At 31.4% G+C, this 15,510-nt stretch overlaps 2 protein-coding genes across 2 annotated transcripts in view; one reads left to right on the top strand and one right to left on the bottom strand.

The window, feature by feature from the left end:
• LOC118201791 (RING finger protein 11-like) overlaps nt 1–13,022 on the bottom strand; it is a 37,823-nt gene extending 24,801 nt beyond the window's left edge. The window contains exons 1-2 of the mRNA XM_085815906.1: nt 12,913–13,022; nt 12,585–12,699 (exon numbers count right to left, since the gene is read on the bottom strand). Coding sequence (XP_085672032.1) covers nt 12,585–12,699; nt 12,913–12,917 — 120 coding nt within the window. The 5' untranslated portion in view covers nt 12,918–13,022. The remainder of the gene's footprint in view (nt 1–12,584; nt 12,700–12,912) is intronic.
• Nucleotides 13,023–13,376: 354 nt separating this feature from the next.
• The window catches only part of LOC118202484 (cilia- and flagella-associated protein 44-like), a 118,538-nt gene continuing 116,404 nt past the window's right edge, over nt 13,377–15,510 (top strand). The window contains exon 1 of the mRNA XM_085815907.1: nt 13,377–13,494. The gene's annotated coding sequence lies outside the window, so the exon portion shown is untranslated. The remainder of the gene's footprint in view (nt 13,495–15,510) is intronic.

The following is a 15,510-nucleotide window of genomic DNA, read 5'->3' on the forward strand; positions in this document are numbered from 1 at the left end:
GAGCTTCAATCACTCTCTTCAGCCCAGCATCATGAATGTGTAACTTAAAAATGGAATGTGGTTTTTTTTTTTTTTTTTTTTTATTTAAATGAAAGTAGATAGTACTATACAGTAACAGTTTCCACATTGGTTTTTGACCTTCGTGCATGAACATTAGTTTCTGTTCTGTGCTATTGGTTTCGACAGATAATAGATTTATTGGTGTAAATGAACAGGGAATCACAGCTCTTTAAGTTGAGGGGACATTGATGTGTTTATTTCATTAGGAAATCTTTTTTTTTATTATATTTATTTATTTTTATTGTATTGTTATTTTTTACTGTACTTTTCTTATTAGTTCAAAGGGGCAGTTTGCCCTGAAGGACCATTAATTTCGTTTTACGTAGAAAACTTTAAAAGTTGTATCACTTTTCAAACCGTTGCTACCATATATTATTGCCCTGTTTTATATTTAAAGAAATTAAATAATGAAGAACCTGCATAAATGTATGTATGTTTCCTGCACTGTGATAAAACAATGGTACCTAGAGCCATCAGAATTTCAATAACGTAATCTTTCATAGAATATGGGCATGTGGAAGCCCAAATTTGAATTTGAAATTGTTTTATTATCGATTTCAGATTTTGTAATACTTCAACAAATTTTTGATTAAAAAATTAAATGATTTCAAGGGGAATAGTGGAAACACTGTACAAAAAAAAAAAAAAAAAATTATCTCTAGCACGTGAGACTCTGTATCGGAAATTCTAAAGATATGCTCATTTTAAAATTAATTTGCAACATTGTTGTTGAACTGAATTTTACACTTTGAGTATGTAGAACATGATATTTAATAAATAAAGGTAACATACAAAACGTTAAAAAAATGCCCCTTCAGACATAATTTAAAATCTGAAATCTTTCAGATTTTTTTTTATTGTATTCATTTCTCATTAATAGAATGTGGGGAAGTGCATCCAGTCCAATGTTCTCATTTATGTTTTTTTTTTTTTTTTCTGTTAGGAGAATGTGGGAGAACGCATCTAGCTAAGTTTCAGTGTGTGTAACGTTCCGCGATGCAAAAACTCAGACCAGTTGTCCTTTTTTATATTTATTTTAAAACTTAGCGTGGACTTTCTTGGTACATTAAAAACTTTACAGCACTATTACAGATGCGGAAAGACATCAGCTTTCCCGCTGCTTGAGGCATCTTACTCATTTTGAAAAAAAGCTGTCATTGCCCTGTGTGTCAATCCTTGTTTTGAATTATCCCACACATACCAGAATAATTAAATTGGAATTTAATTACCTACAGATAATTATTGCTCAATTTCCTTTTACATTTCGTATTTGCAATTTTGTCTTCACGTGTATAGTATTTGTCTTCATGTGTATAGTTATAATTTTAATACTTCGCATGTTTCATTTATTTTTATTAATGTAATAGTCTTTATATTAATACATATTAAGGATAATTATATTAAGTACGTGACTTCAAAAATTGAAGTCATTATATTAAAATGCTAATTTTATATGAATTTTTTTGTAAAAGCAGGCTTTACAGTTGATCTTTACTGTTTGGTACCCCTTGGTTTTTGTCTGAAAAAAGCCTGAAGTGGTATTGTTATTCCTGAAATCCGGAAGCCCTCTGTGTTAAATGGGATTTTTGGTAAACCTAATGTTGATAATATTCGTGAAGCTAGCCCTGGGGAAAATTTTGGTTTTTTTTCCCCCTAGTTTCTGTCATTAAGAAGGGGTTATTTCTGCGAATATTGCCATACATGTGGAAAATTTTGATTTTTGCTATTTTTTGTAATAGTAACCCAGGTTTTTGGTTCTTACCATTCTTTTCAATTGCTGTGTTTGGTTGCACGTGCGTGGTATGGTCTTGAATTTTAAACTCGTTGTGGGTACCATCACTTGATTTTGTCTGATGTGACTAAGAGGATGAATGTTGATGGGTTGGATTATGATGAAATTGTGAATTTGAGACTTTTGTATGGGTTGGATGATGGACGAAAGAGGACATTTGATTTTTGCATGAAAGCTGGTTTAATTGCTAATAGATATGAATGAGCTGAAAAGACGAAAAATTTAACTGAACTACTTACTTGGAAGATGGTGGTGGAAAGCCTAAAAGTATGGTTAAATAATTGACATTTCATTTATTTATTCATCTCTGTGTGTTAATTTTTGTTAAAAGATTTGTTGTTTAGTGTTTTTATGTTCGGAAATATGTATTGTTGGTTATTCATAGACTCCAACCTTCAGCAAACCTTGTCAGTAGTCAACACGCGAACGACATTTTTACAATTTTGAAAATGTGCGCGTAGCATATGTTGTAATTAACCATTCATTAATTTTAAATTAATAATTAATTGTAATCAATTTTATTACATTTAAAATCCATATACATATAAAACTGAATAATTAAAAATATACCTTGTAAATTATATGCACATTTAATTAGAAATTTTCTTTTAACTCCTCAAGCATTCACTAGTAAAAGTACTTCAAATCACTACTAATCATAGAAAAAATCAGAAGCTATAAATCATATCTTTATTCTGGATATGATTTCTACAGGGAAATAAAATTTAAATAACCAAGAATGATACATATAAGTATTAAACAAAATACGCATAATTTATGAATGCAAAGATTTATATGTAGCATGCTTAGCAAGCTTAAGTTCTGATTTTGAGAATGTTTTTTTATAACACAGTTCTTCATTTGCCTGCATATTTATTTTTTCAATCAAAACTGCTTCAAGAGTTTTAAGACCTAAATTTGGTCGAAATTCCGTCTGATTTTTTTTAACAATAGAAAAAATTCTTTCGCAAGCTGCATTTGAATGAGGTATTATTAAGACAGCAAGCATTACAGAAGGCAATACTTTGTATTTAATACACCCATTCATATTTTTTAATTTGGCAATTTCTCCCCATGCTATATCAATACGCAAATCTACAATTTCTTTCAAATCATCTACTTGATACATGGAAAATTCAATTTCTACTTGATTAAGACATTTTTCATCAATAATGGATGGAAAAAGTATTCATCAAGTAAAGAACAGATGAAAATGAGACTTCAGTTCTCAAGTTGATGTCAGCAACTTCAGCATGTTTTAGAAATGGATCACTCAGTGGAAATTTATCAATTATATATGAACATGCAGTTACAAAAAAAGCTCGCACAGAATTGAAAAATGATTTCACTTCACTTTCATTCAACTTGGCATTTTTTAAATATAGTCTTGTTTCCGCACCAATCACTAAATTTTCATTTTCTTTTTGTTTACTATACTTCTGAAATGGAATAGACGTTAGAGTAACATCTTCATTTTCTTTAGAAATTACTGATGGTTTTACGAATCTAACAAATAAATTCATTAAAAGTTCAAAAAGTTCTCTTCTCAATTTATGTATATAAGGAGCTTGTTGTTGCAAATTAATATTTACTGTTATAAACAAAGGCAAAGTATTTTTCAAAAATAACAAGTACAATTTGGTGGTCGGTGACTGTAAAATTTTTTTAACGTTTTGCAATCTCTTTCCTTCATTCTCACTGTTATCTGGTTTATCTCCAAAAAAATTTATCACAGCATCCCACTGTTCCAAAATCCTTGTTATAGATTCTAAAAGAGACAACCATCTCGTACTGCAATATTTCAAAATTTTATGAGATTTTGCATTCTGTCCCAAAATTTGTTGAGCAACTTTGAAGCTATGCTTCCGTTTCGAACTTTTCTCCAAGTAAAAATATATATCTATTATCAACATTTCAATTTCTGAGCCAATTAATTTTTCAGTAGCTTTTTTTGCAGCTATATGCAAGAGGTGGCACGGACAACCTCGGGTGATTATACTTGGTTGATGCATTTTGATAAATGATGCTACACCTTTAAACTTTCCAATCATATTACTAGCATTATCTGAAGAAAATGATAAGCAATTTTTCCATTCTAAACCTTTGTTTCTAAAGTTTTCATTTATACAATTAAAAATACCTTCTCCTGTATTATTCGTGCATTCTAAAATAGAAATCAATGAAGTAATTATCACTCCCTTTTCTTTACTGTAGTATGTTATAACCAATGGGTACAGTTTGTTATCATTACTTCCATCAGTACTTAGAGAAAATGATGAACTGCACACTGATTTTATAATATCAGCAACAGTATTTTCTGCAAGCGTTTTCACAATAGCAGTAGTTTTGGTATGACCGCAGCTAAATGTTTTTGCTATGGCAGAATCCGGAAACATTGCTTTGAAAAGCTCTTTGGAATGATCCGAAACAGAAAGCGGTAGATTATGTTCAATTAAAAAACGAACAAAATAGCATTCGGCTTTTATAGGATCTGTTTCATCATCTTTTATTAAGAAATTTGTTATTTCTTTAGATTTTACGGTGCCAAGTTCTATATGCTTTTGAGAAAACACATGCCGTTTACAGTCATCTTTTCCGACATGAGCAACTGAGAAGTCTTTGTTGCATACACTGCAGTGTGCGTGATTCACAGAAATTTCGGACGCTTTAATGCATGGAAATTCTGAAGAATATGAATCTTTAAACTTCTGCTTTGATAATTTTGGCTTCTTCGTTCGAGGCAGCATTATGATTAAAAATCTTTCACCTGATTCACAGTTCACAAGACACACGCTAAGCTCTCGCCGTAAACTACACAATGCAGCCTAAACACGCATCAGCGAGGAACCTGGGAGACAGACAATTGGGTGGAACTATTGATAAGTCGTTAACGGTTGGAGTTAATGATCTACGATTGGCTAATTCTTCAAAACTAGGAACGCACTCAACACGTGATATATGATAACACGAGTATTCAGCCAATCATCGGATGAATTAGTTGGTTCCGTTTTGCGTACTGGTTCTCCTGCTCTTGTTTCTGTAAAATCCGTAGTTTTTTCCATACTTTTCGTAGCTCGTAGTTTTTCATGAATTTCCGTAGAAACTACGGAGAATCCGTAGTAGTTGGAGTCTATGGGTTATTTATTCCTCTCTATGTATTTTTGGTTATTTATTGTCTCTGTGTGTTAAGACAGTGGCGAACTTTTTCTGGTTAACATGATAGTTATATTTTTGTTTTAGCTTCTTGATTTTGTTTAAGTGAAAATAGATTAATATGTGCATAGACAAAGTTAATGCAGTGCGCAATGCCTAGTTTGTGCAATTCTCTGATTTTTTTTAAAGTTACAATAGGTCGATGAGTACATGGACACCGAGTTTGCGTAAGTCTTCTTGTTTTGGTTTTGTGTAACGGGCGGAAGGATCAGACCAATCTTGAAATTGGTGCTGATCTTGCCATCAAAAAATAAACGATTCGCCAAGGGGTACCGTAGAGTAAATCTTAACCGGCTTAAGTGCTGAAAATGAAGGGCCAGTGGCAACGTTTCATTTCGGGGGGGGGGGAAGGTTCAGGCCTGTGGCTGGACTTTGTTCTCCATGCGCTGGTACTCAAAGGGCTAATGATTACACCCATCTTTCATCTTTCTACTACTTACTGTATTACAACAAGTTTCCAATTATTTTGAGTCTTTCAGTTATTGCCACTTTTACGGCAATATCTGCAGGCTTTACTACTTTGGTATGATCAGTATTACATTTCCTACAGATGGGGTAGATATTTTCTCGGTCAAATTTCCGGCATTTCGGGTGTCTACTTGGGAGCCTCGTCAAAGTAGTCTGCTGAGCATGATTACCCCAGAAAGCAATAGCACCTCTCAGCTGCCAAAGTACCAGTCCTGAGCCATAAGAGGCTCTCGAGCAGATCTCCAAATAGAGACTGCAAGTAATCAGAGTCACTGAAGCATTTTCCTTAGCTACGGCATCAGCCATGCCATTTCATTACTTAGACCAATATGTAAAAGGATTTATTGCAGATATACAGAACAAAGTCCGAAATCTGGACTCATGAGAACTTCGGCAATTTCGGATATTACATCATCAGTTTAAATCTAGTAAGATGACATGCAGAAATTATAAAATTAAAAATATGAAATCGTGATTTATGAAATAATGAATTATTTATGATCTAAAGGGCATCAAAATTTGAAAAAAAAAAAAAAAAAAAAAAAACTTTATATTTATTTGTTTACCTTATTAAAAATTTTCTAAATTTCATCTTCATTTCTAAATTTCACCTTTGTTTTGTGATATCCGAAAACCTTTCAAAGTAGCAGCTATCATCATCAAATTTAGCTATCTTTCACTATACATATTTGGCTACGCATCATGAGCTTGGGAACTAACGACAAGTTGTTCTGTTAAATTTTATGTTGCCCTGAGACAATTAAGCCTGAATTGTATTAGCTATTTATTATACTTATGTCTATTTCTTGCACATGCTTAAGGCTTATCAGAGTTTTGAATAAATAAATACCCACATATACATAAGCCTTATTGAGGGCCAGCGCTAGATATCTTACCGCCTGATACAGTCTCTGTGGGTTCTAAATTCTGCGACATGATGCGGCCGTACGAGCCCTGGTATTGGTTCTGGGTTTATGTGAATAATAAATCAGTTATTCTTAATTCAAATAGCCCTAAATGCAATCTTTGGGTTTATGAGTATCATCAGCAAAATATATTTCTAACATTTAGAAATAAATGTTTGGTAAATTTTTCCTCGTCAACATTTTTTAGTGCATTTAACTTAAATCTGTAATCGTCACCAAGCGTAATGTCAACATAAAAGGTTACCATACTCCTTTATTATTCAATTCCTAATATAAAAAAATTGTTCAGGCATGAGTCATTACATGAGTCATTACTCAAGAAGTTGTCATGTTTTGATAAACATGCGGTGATGAAAGGAAAGTATAATAAATAATGATTCGTCACGTTGACGTTAGATGAAAGATGTATCTATGTGGAATGTTTCGGTTTGAGATGTGTGACAAAGCAGACACTCAACAACGGAGCCAATTACTGATTGTACAAATTTATGCTGAAATGATTGTTTCTTCAATAACAAGGTATTTTATTTAGTGCCGAAGTGAAATTAAGAATCGGGACTCTCCAGATGTTTTATTACGCATGGAGGGAGGAATTAAATGTGTGTGCATAAAGACTACGAGAAAAACGATTTTAGTGGTTTTGAGGTCCAGATTTTAGATCATTCTGAACAACGGACGTCCAGATTTTGGACTTTGTACTGTACATCATTTATTGTTTAGATCGGATAGGAAAACTAACCACAACTTGGACGCCATTTTGTTTTCACGAAGTGAAAGCTTTTTTTTTTTTTTTTTTTTAACTCAAAATTTTGGTGAATCTTTACATTATGGTAACTTGGCAATTTTTTGGCGAAAATTTGGCGACCAACCCTGCTACAGCAACCTGCTAGTTTTGTTTTGGACGCCATTTTGTTTTCACGAAGTAAAGGCATGTTTTTTTTTTTAACAACTCAACATTTTTTCCAACAATTTTCTAGCTGAATTAGCTTATACTAGAACTTTTATGGAACAAAAATGCTTAATCATGGTGAAGATTAGGTGCGAAATTGGGAGAAAGTGCAGAATTGGAAACTGCTTGCCGCATTTTTAAGAATTCCACATACACGGTATCCATGTACACGTCGACCTATTTTCACTTAAAAAAATCTCAGAATTGCACAAAAATAGCATTGCGCACACTCTTGACTTTATGTACACATCGACCTATTTTCACTTAAAAAGTCAAAGAAAATTGACAAAAATCCAATTCTTCTTAATCTTGTAAAAAGCGCCAAACAAATAAGTGGGCGATTCTGCGCTTTAGCAGCGAAATTGTTTCTAAGTGCTTATTAGCTAAAATCACGATCGGAATCTTCCGGAAAATGTCACATGACATGTCTCACGATCTCTCATTTCTCTCAGACAAAATAATCTGTGATTCGAACTGTATACTTCTCAGATTATTGCTAAAGTCTTAGCTAGTAACCTTTATCACCTTACCAAACTGTCGCCAAACTACCTGTTACCATATTCTAAAGATTAGCCAAAAATTTTTTCCAACGATCTGCTAGCCGAATTACGAGCCCTGGTATTGGTTCTGGGTTTAGGTGAATAATAAATCAGTTATTCTTAATTCAAATAGCCCTAAATAAACCCAAAAATGCAATCTTTGGGTTTATGAGTATCATTGACAAAATCTATTTTTAACATATAGAAATAAATGTTTGGTAAATTTTTCCTTGTCAACATTTTTTAGTGCATTTAACTTAAATCTGTAATCGTCACCAAGCGTAATGTCAACATAAAAGGTTACCATACTCCTTTATTATTCAATTCTTAATATAAAAAAATTGTTCAGGCATCGATACATGAGTCATTATTCAAGAAGTTGTCATGTTTTGATAAACATGCTGTGATGAAAGGGAAGTATAATAAATAATGATTCGTCACGTTGACATCAGATGAAAGATGTATCTATGTGGAAAGTTTCGGTTTGAGATGTGTGCCAAAGCAGACACTCAGCAACGGAGCCAATTACTGATTGCACAAATTTATGCTGAAATGATTGTTTCTTCAATAACAAGGTATTTTATTTAGTGTCGAAGTGAAATTAAGAATCGGGACTCTCCAGATGTTTTATTACATGCGGAGGGAGGAATCAAATGTGTGTACGTAAAGCCTACGAGAAAAACAATTTTAGTGATTTTGAGGTCCAGATTTTAGATCATTCTGGACAATGGACGTCCAGATTTTGGACTTTGTACTATACATCATTTATTGTTTAGATCGGATAGGAAAACTAACCACAACCACCCAAAGAACAAAACTGTGGTAATGGCCAATTTTAATCAATGTATTATCTTTGGCCAGGGTATGATTCTCTACCTAACAAGTGTTTAAAAATAACATTAGATTAGGTACGAAATTGGGTCAAAGCGCAGAATCACCCACTGCTTGCCGCGTTTTTAAGAATTGCACATACACAGTATCATCCATGTACACGTCAGCCTATTTTCACTTAAAAAAACATCCCAGATTTGCACAAAAAAGACACTGCACACACTCTGGACTTTATCCATGTACACTGCTAAAGTCCAAGCTAGTAACCTTTATCGCCTTACCAAAATGTCACCAAACTACCTGTTAGCATATTCCAAAGATTAGCCAAATTTCTATTGAAAAAATTTATATTAGGTACATTGCCAACTTTTATTTTTATAGCAAATTCCTGAAAAAACATTAATATTGATATTTTATAATAAAATTATACTTACATTTTATATTTTGAACTTATCCTGAAGCTTCTCAGTCAGAAATAATTATAAAGGCAATAAAAAATAGGAATTTTAGCTTTGTTACATTTTAAGATATATTTTATTAAAATATCTGATTAAAACAGCTTTCATTACTTATCAGATAGTCAAAGTCTTATTTTAAACCTACTATTTGAAGACATTATATGCTGTTAGACATAATTAAAAGGCGAAATGTAAACTAGGTAGTAAAAATCACTGATCGTAAAGTTTTTAAAAGGTTTTCTTCACTGAATTTTTTTAAGTTCCTTCATTTCTACTATAGATTTGATAGATAACTGGGTATTTTATGTCTGGATTAATAAATTACTAAACACAAAATAATGAAAAACAAAATTTTATTTACTACACTTTTCCGTTTTGCTGGCGCAAACGATAAAATCGGCAATAATGGTACAACTGGCAATAATGGCCAAACGGAATATCTTAACCTTTTACGCCTCATTTTCAAAACAACTCGCAGCCATTTCTTATCAGATTGATTGTTTCTTTCAATACTAGCATACAATTACATAGAATTTTTACAAGATAGTTAAATTTTATTACCTAAGACATTTCACAGTAATTAAGTCCATTAGAATGCAATCATACCGCTCACCCGAAGGCAAAAATATGGAAAAGGCAAAATCAAACGTTAAATTCATCAATTCTAATGAGAATGCACCAGCAAAGTAAAGCACTGTGGTTTTACATAATTTCTGAGTAAGCTATTCGTACGAATTGAAATAATTCTTGCATTTAAACTTGTATTCTATATTAAGATTTAACTTGAAATTAATGTAGATAATTACAGAGAGAATTATTTTTTTGTAGCGTAGTTTACGTGAGATAAGATCACTTGGGGGTCACATGATACGAATTGGTGAATCAGGAAGTTGAACCATGAAAGGTTCCAGGTTTGAGATGTTCCAGTTTTGAGATGTATAGTAAATTCTTAAATGGTACAATTCTACACCCTAATTTCACTAAATGCAGCAATATGTGTTCTGCGTTGGTTTTTGGTGCGATTGCGTGTTGTATGGCAACCCTGTTGACGTTGAAGAAAAATATTTCACTGGAGTTTGTTGGTTCGCATCATGCTTTGTGTCTAAGAAGCTAGGGGGAAAAGATAAAATGGTGGAAGTTGTTGAACTTTGGCAAAAGGAAATATCGTCGTGGCCATCTTGTTGAGGGGTAGGGGGTATTTGAAGGTGTGGAAAGAGGGTCTGGGAGATTATTTTTAGTGGCTGTGCACGATAGAAGCTGAGATTTGTGATTATTTGTTATTTTATTTATTTGTGAACCATAGTAGGATTTTCTGGATAGTGTGTCTGGCTGTCATATAAAAATATGATAGTGATTACGTGGCGGCATGTTAAAGGCGGTATGAAATTGGTATTTCTGCTGTTCGAAAAAGCATTTCATGGTAAGTGCATTTTATTTTATTCTTGTTCTTATTTTGTAGAATGTTATGTTCATTGTTTTTTAGTGTGAATTTCTGTTGTTATTGTTATTTTTTTTAATTGTTTGAAATTTTAGTTATTTTGTTGATTAGTGCGTACCGTCTAAATTGTGCAATTCATATATGTTTTTTAAAGTTGAAATAGAACGCTGTATACATGGTATTCTTTGAAATTTATTGTTATGTTAATTTATTAAAGCGAGGTGTGCGTGGTTCGTAGATTCGTTTGTTGCCCAAATTGTGCAATTCGTAGATGTTTGTTTTTTTAAGTTTAAACAGGATGCTGTGTACATGGTATTCTTTGAAGTTTATTGTTGTTATGTTAATTTATTAAAGTGAGGTGTGCATAGTTCATAGATTCGTTCGTTGACTAGATTGTGCCATTCGTAGATTTTTTTTTAAGTTAAAACATATCGCTGTGTATATGGACTCTTGTCAAATAATTTTGGTTAGAAACTTTACGGTTTTGCTATCTAAATTTTTTGTTTTTGTTTCGGATTTTTAGCTTAAATTGTGTGTTCAAAACGTGATTTTTGCATTCTCGAAAAACGTGTTTTGAGACATTTTAGGCTTAAAGTTCGAAATGTAGACAAAAAATTTAGATAGCAAAATGGCAGTGTGGAGTTTCTCGCCAAAAATGTTTGGCGAGAAATTTGGCAACTTGAGGGTGCATATCAGAGTAGTTCCTCTTAAATTAATGTCTTTATTTATTGGCTTTTTACAATATTTTAAACCACATTAAAATGTTTATGCCATCAAAATAAAAAATTCTTAGCATTAACATTTGTTAACATTTTTTATGTGTATAGTGTATGCTGTCGCCAACAAGTCTGCTTGCCGAGATTTGCACCGGCGAAACGGAAAAGTACCCACTTTCCTATACTTTTTAGAAAATTATGCTCATTTTAAAATATTAAATATAATGTATTTCATATACAATATTTTCCAATGAATTTTAGAAAATTATACTCATTTTAAAGTGAAGCCTTACATTAAAAAATATATCAAATTATCAGAGGAAAACATATTTCCTTAGTTTTATTTCAGGAGGCAGTAATAGACTATTTAATTATTTATACTGTACAACACATTTCAACAACACAAATATGACGTTGACGTCATATTTAATGACAAAACTTTATTATTTACAGTATATCATCTTCAAAAATGCAAGTGTTCTAACATCTAAGGCTGGGCCATATTCCCATTACAGGTCAATCAAAATAATAAAAAAAAATTCTGTAAAAAATGAATGAAACTATACATCAGGAATATGATTAACAGGCAACAAAAATTAATATTTCGCATATCATTATGTTCTTCAGATTCTAGGTTCTTTATTAAAATACCTCTATTATATAATTTTTAACATGAAAGAAAATCATAGTTTTTTGTTTTTGTCTTTTCCTTGAAATTGCTCAAGTTTTATATTTTAGGCTAAACTAGACTTTCTACGTTTTCCCGTATACTGAAAATGCTTATGCTATCTTCCCAATCTACTTATTAAAACAAATGAAGGCAATCAGAATTTTGCAGATAAAATACATAAATAACTTCTACTTTTTTAGACAGCATCCACAACATGCACATTGATGAATTATATAAATATATGCAATAGCTAGATAAGACGTTACAATATAAATTACAAGCAATAATCTTCATATTTTCTTTTACATTATTTCACAAAAGAGTAAAATTTATAAAATACGAATGGAAAAGATTGAAACATGCAATCAGCTCCGTTGGTGTAATCTATGATTTACAGGCAGCCAAAATGAAAAAAACACAAACAAATGAAAAACACAAAAAAAAAAAAATAAATAAATAAATAAATAAATAAAAAAATTATGTATCTAAAAGACATATCTGAATTACAAAATCAAAAAGTATACCTGATAAGGAGGTGGTGGTCCTAATTGATCAGAGGATGATTCTCTAGCACTCTGGTTTTCACGTAACAAAGATATGTCATCAGTAGAAACAGATTTCAGACAATTTCCCATATTTCTATAAGGATGATCACAGCATAAAGGGTTTAGTAAAAAAATACAACTTACGGCAAAGGAACTTTCAGCATTGTCATTGCAACAATAGAATAAAAAACAACAGACTAAGGGAAAGTAAAAACAGGACAAAGAACCAATATACTCAGTTCACACAAAACGGAAATTTTGCACCATTTGTGGTGCATTTGTTACATATGTTTTCAAATACGCTCACTTCATGTCATTTTGTAAATTTCTTTACAGAGGTTTGTAAAACACAAATACACATTTATGAACAGAAAACAGCTGAGAAGAGACAACAAAGATGCAATACAACAGCCAATGAGAAATCAGTAAATATTGCAGACAGTTAACAAGAAAAGATCCGCTTCTTCTTATTTATGACAACAATATCATTTATCACTTTCACGTTCAAAATTACAGGTAGAAAATACAACTTCACAAACATTATTCAAATCAAATTTAAAATTTCTAACAATAAAACATTTAAACAAATATCTTTGTCAACAAGGAATTTTAATTATTAAATGACATATGTATTTTAATTTTCAAAAAGGAATTCCTTGTTTGAAACGTGCATGTCTATAATAATTAAGGTGGTTTTTTTTTTTTACACCTTCGCTTTTATTCGTATTTTTGGTACAACACATTTCCGAGTTTTCCAACAAATTTCCGAGGTTTCATAAGCAAGTTTTAACCGTAGCGTTGTTACTTTGCGCTTCTTTCAAAATTAAATTATTTCGAAGATTTACAGGCGTGATGTTTGTTAATACTGCTCTAAAGGCACTTTAAGAATGTAATGTGATTTCATTATAAAAAAAAAAACAAATATTCTGGTTTTGCGTTCATCAATTATTTAATATCAGTGAATTAAAAACTATTAATGCATTTCTCAAAAAAAAAAAAAAAAAAGAAATGAATAGATTTAAAAAATTTAGCATTTGTGATTATGTAACTTTAAGAAATAGGTGATTTACGTTTTATTTAAGAAAATAATTACCATATATATAGAATGAAATCCGATATCCAATCATTTTTTCAGAAATGAAAAATATCAATAGCATTACAAATACTTAAGATCCTTGATACAAGTTGTAATTTTTTAATAGTTGATACATGCATCTCCGATAATATGCAAACAATGATCGTTTTGACCTTTTACGTTTAACTGGTACCGTGAAATATCTAGAATATAGTAGTGTGTGGTTATTTAAAAATTCACAAAATTTCTTTGATAAGTATAAATAATGTGAAGTAAGTTTTCTGAAGTTCATCTCAAGTGTTTCGTAAGCAAACAGTTGAATGGTTTATTTTCAAATGCACCGTAAATCATTGCTTTTTGTACCTGAAGACAATTTATCATATAGTTTTTAGGTTTTTCTTATGAATGACTCATTGCTACATACTATGTTATTTTACATAAAATCTGTAAATAGAATTGAGAATGACAACTTTTCAAATAATTCATTCAAAATAGTGGCAGAAAAAAATTACTCTTTGTTTTCATTATTTTTATAATTGCTCATTTTGTGTGTTTTTAATTTCGAGTTCATACTGAGCATTCATACATTTTAATTTCTGTAATATATATACATTATATATATATTTTTTAATTTCTTTAGTTTACTGCTAATTTGGTTGGATCCTAGCAGAGCTCACACCCTTTCCATGATGGTGTGAATGATTTTGGTTGGCAATAATTGTACCAATCTTGATAATTTTACTTTGATACACTAGATAGTCAAACTGCATAAATCTTTGAACTAAAGGTAATGTGTAGAATTGCCCATTTATATGGCACATATCGATGTGTACATGGACAAAGTTGAGGGAGTGCGTAATGCCAAGTTTATGCAATTCTCTGATGTTTTTTTTTAAGTGAAAATAGTAGGTTGATGTGTACATGGATACCGAGTTCGTGTGATTCTTTGACTTGTTATTTTCCGTGTTGGTGATTTTTGAGAAACGCACAAAGCAGTGGGTGATTCTGCACTTTCCCAGTTTGTCGCCAAGGGAGTGGGCTCTCCTAGGATTTACCTTAGAATTTGAATTTAAATTAGCTTGAATGAGAGAATATTTGTTATATATAGTATATACTTTTCATTCTTTCATTTCATTATGATTGCATGCATGAACAACAGTGCATACTTCTGCTGTTTGCAAGTATGACAAGGCTAATGACTCAGAATAAAGTCTTAAATAGAATTATCAAGTATGATTAAGCTAACGATTCTTATAAAAGGCTAAGCCTTTTATAATTCAATTTTTATATTAATCTGACCTAGATTCAGTTTTATAAAAGCCTTTTATAAAACTGAATCTAGGTTAAAAGGCTAAAGCCTTTTATGAAATTGAATCTAGGTTAGAAAACTTGTCTTGAATGAATTATACAGAACAGTAGTTCTCAACATTTTTTGTTCCTTGCATCCTTTTTACCATTGCTAGTTAACCATTCCCTCTTTCCTTTCTGAAACTCAAAAAATAAACATCTGTTTATTTAAATTTAGATTATTTTTACATGTATTTTATAAATTAAAGAAGAAAATGTTGATAAATACCAAAACTTGAATAAATGTAGTTTTTTATATTCATAAACTAAAACTAAACTGGTAAATAAAAAGCTGACTACATTCCCCACCCCCTGAAACTATGAAACTCCCTTCTAGAAGGAATTTTCCCTGAGGTTGAGAACCTCTGAGATAGAATATAATTTTCTTTCAGTTACAGGAAGGTAGGTTATTAGTAAATAGATGTCAATGCTATAAGAAGGGTGTTCAGCAAATTAGTTACATTTGTTTCCAATATATGCTTT

The sequence above is a fragment of the Stegodyphus dumicola genome, chromosome 4 (assembly GCF_044657685.1).
Source record: "Stegodyphus dumicola isolate Sdum_Otavi_A_Nest chromosome 4, ASM4465768v1".
NCBI classification, from domain to species: Eukaryota; Metazoa; Arthropoda; class Arachnida; order Araneae; family Eresidae; genus Stegodyphus; species Stegodyphus dumicola.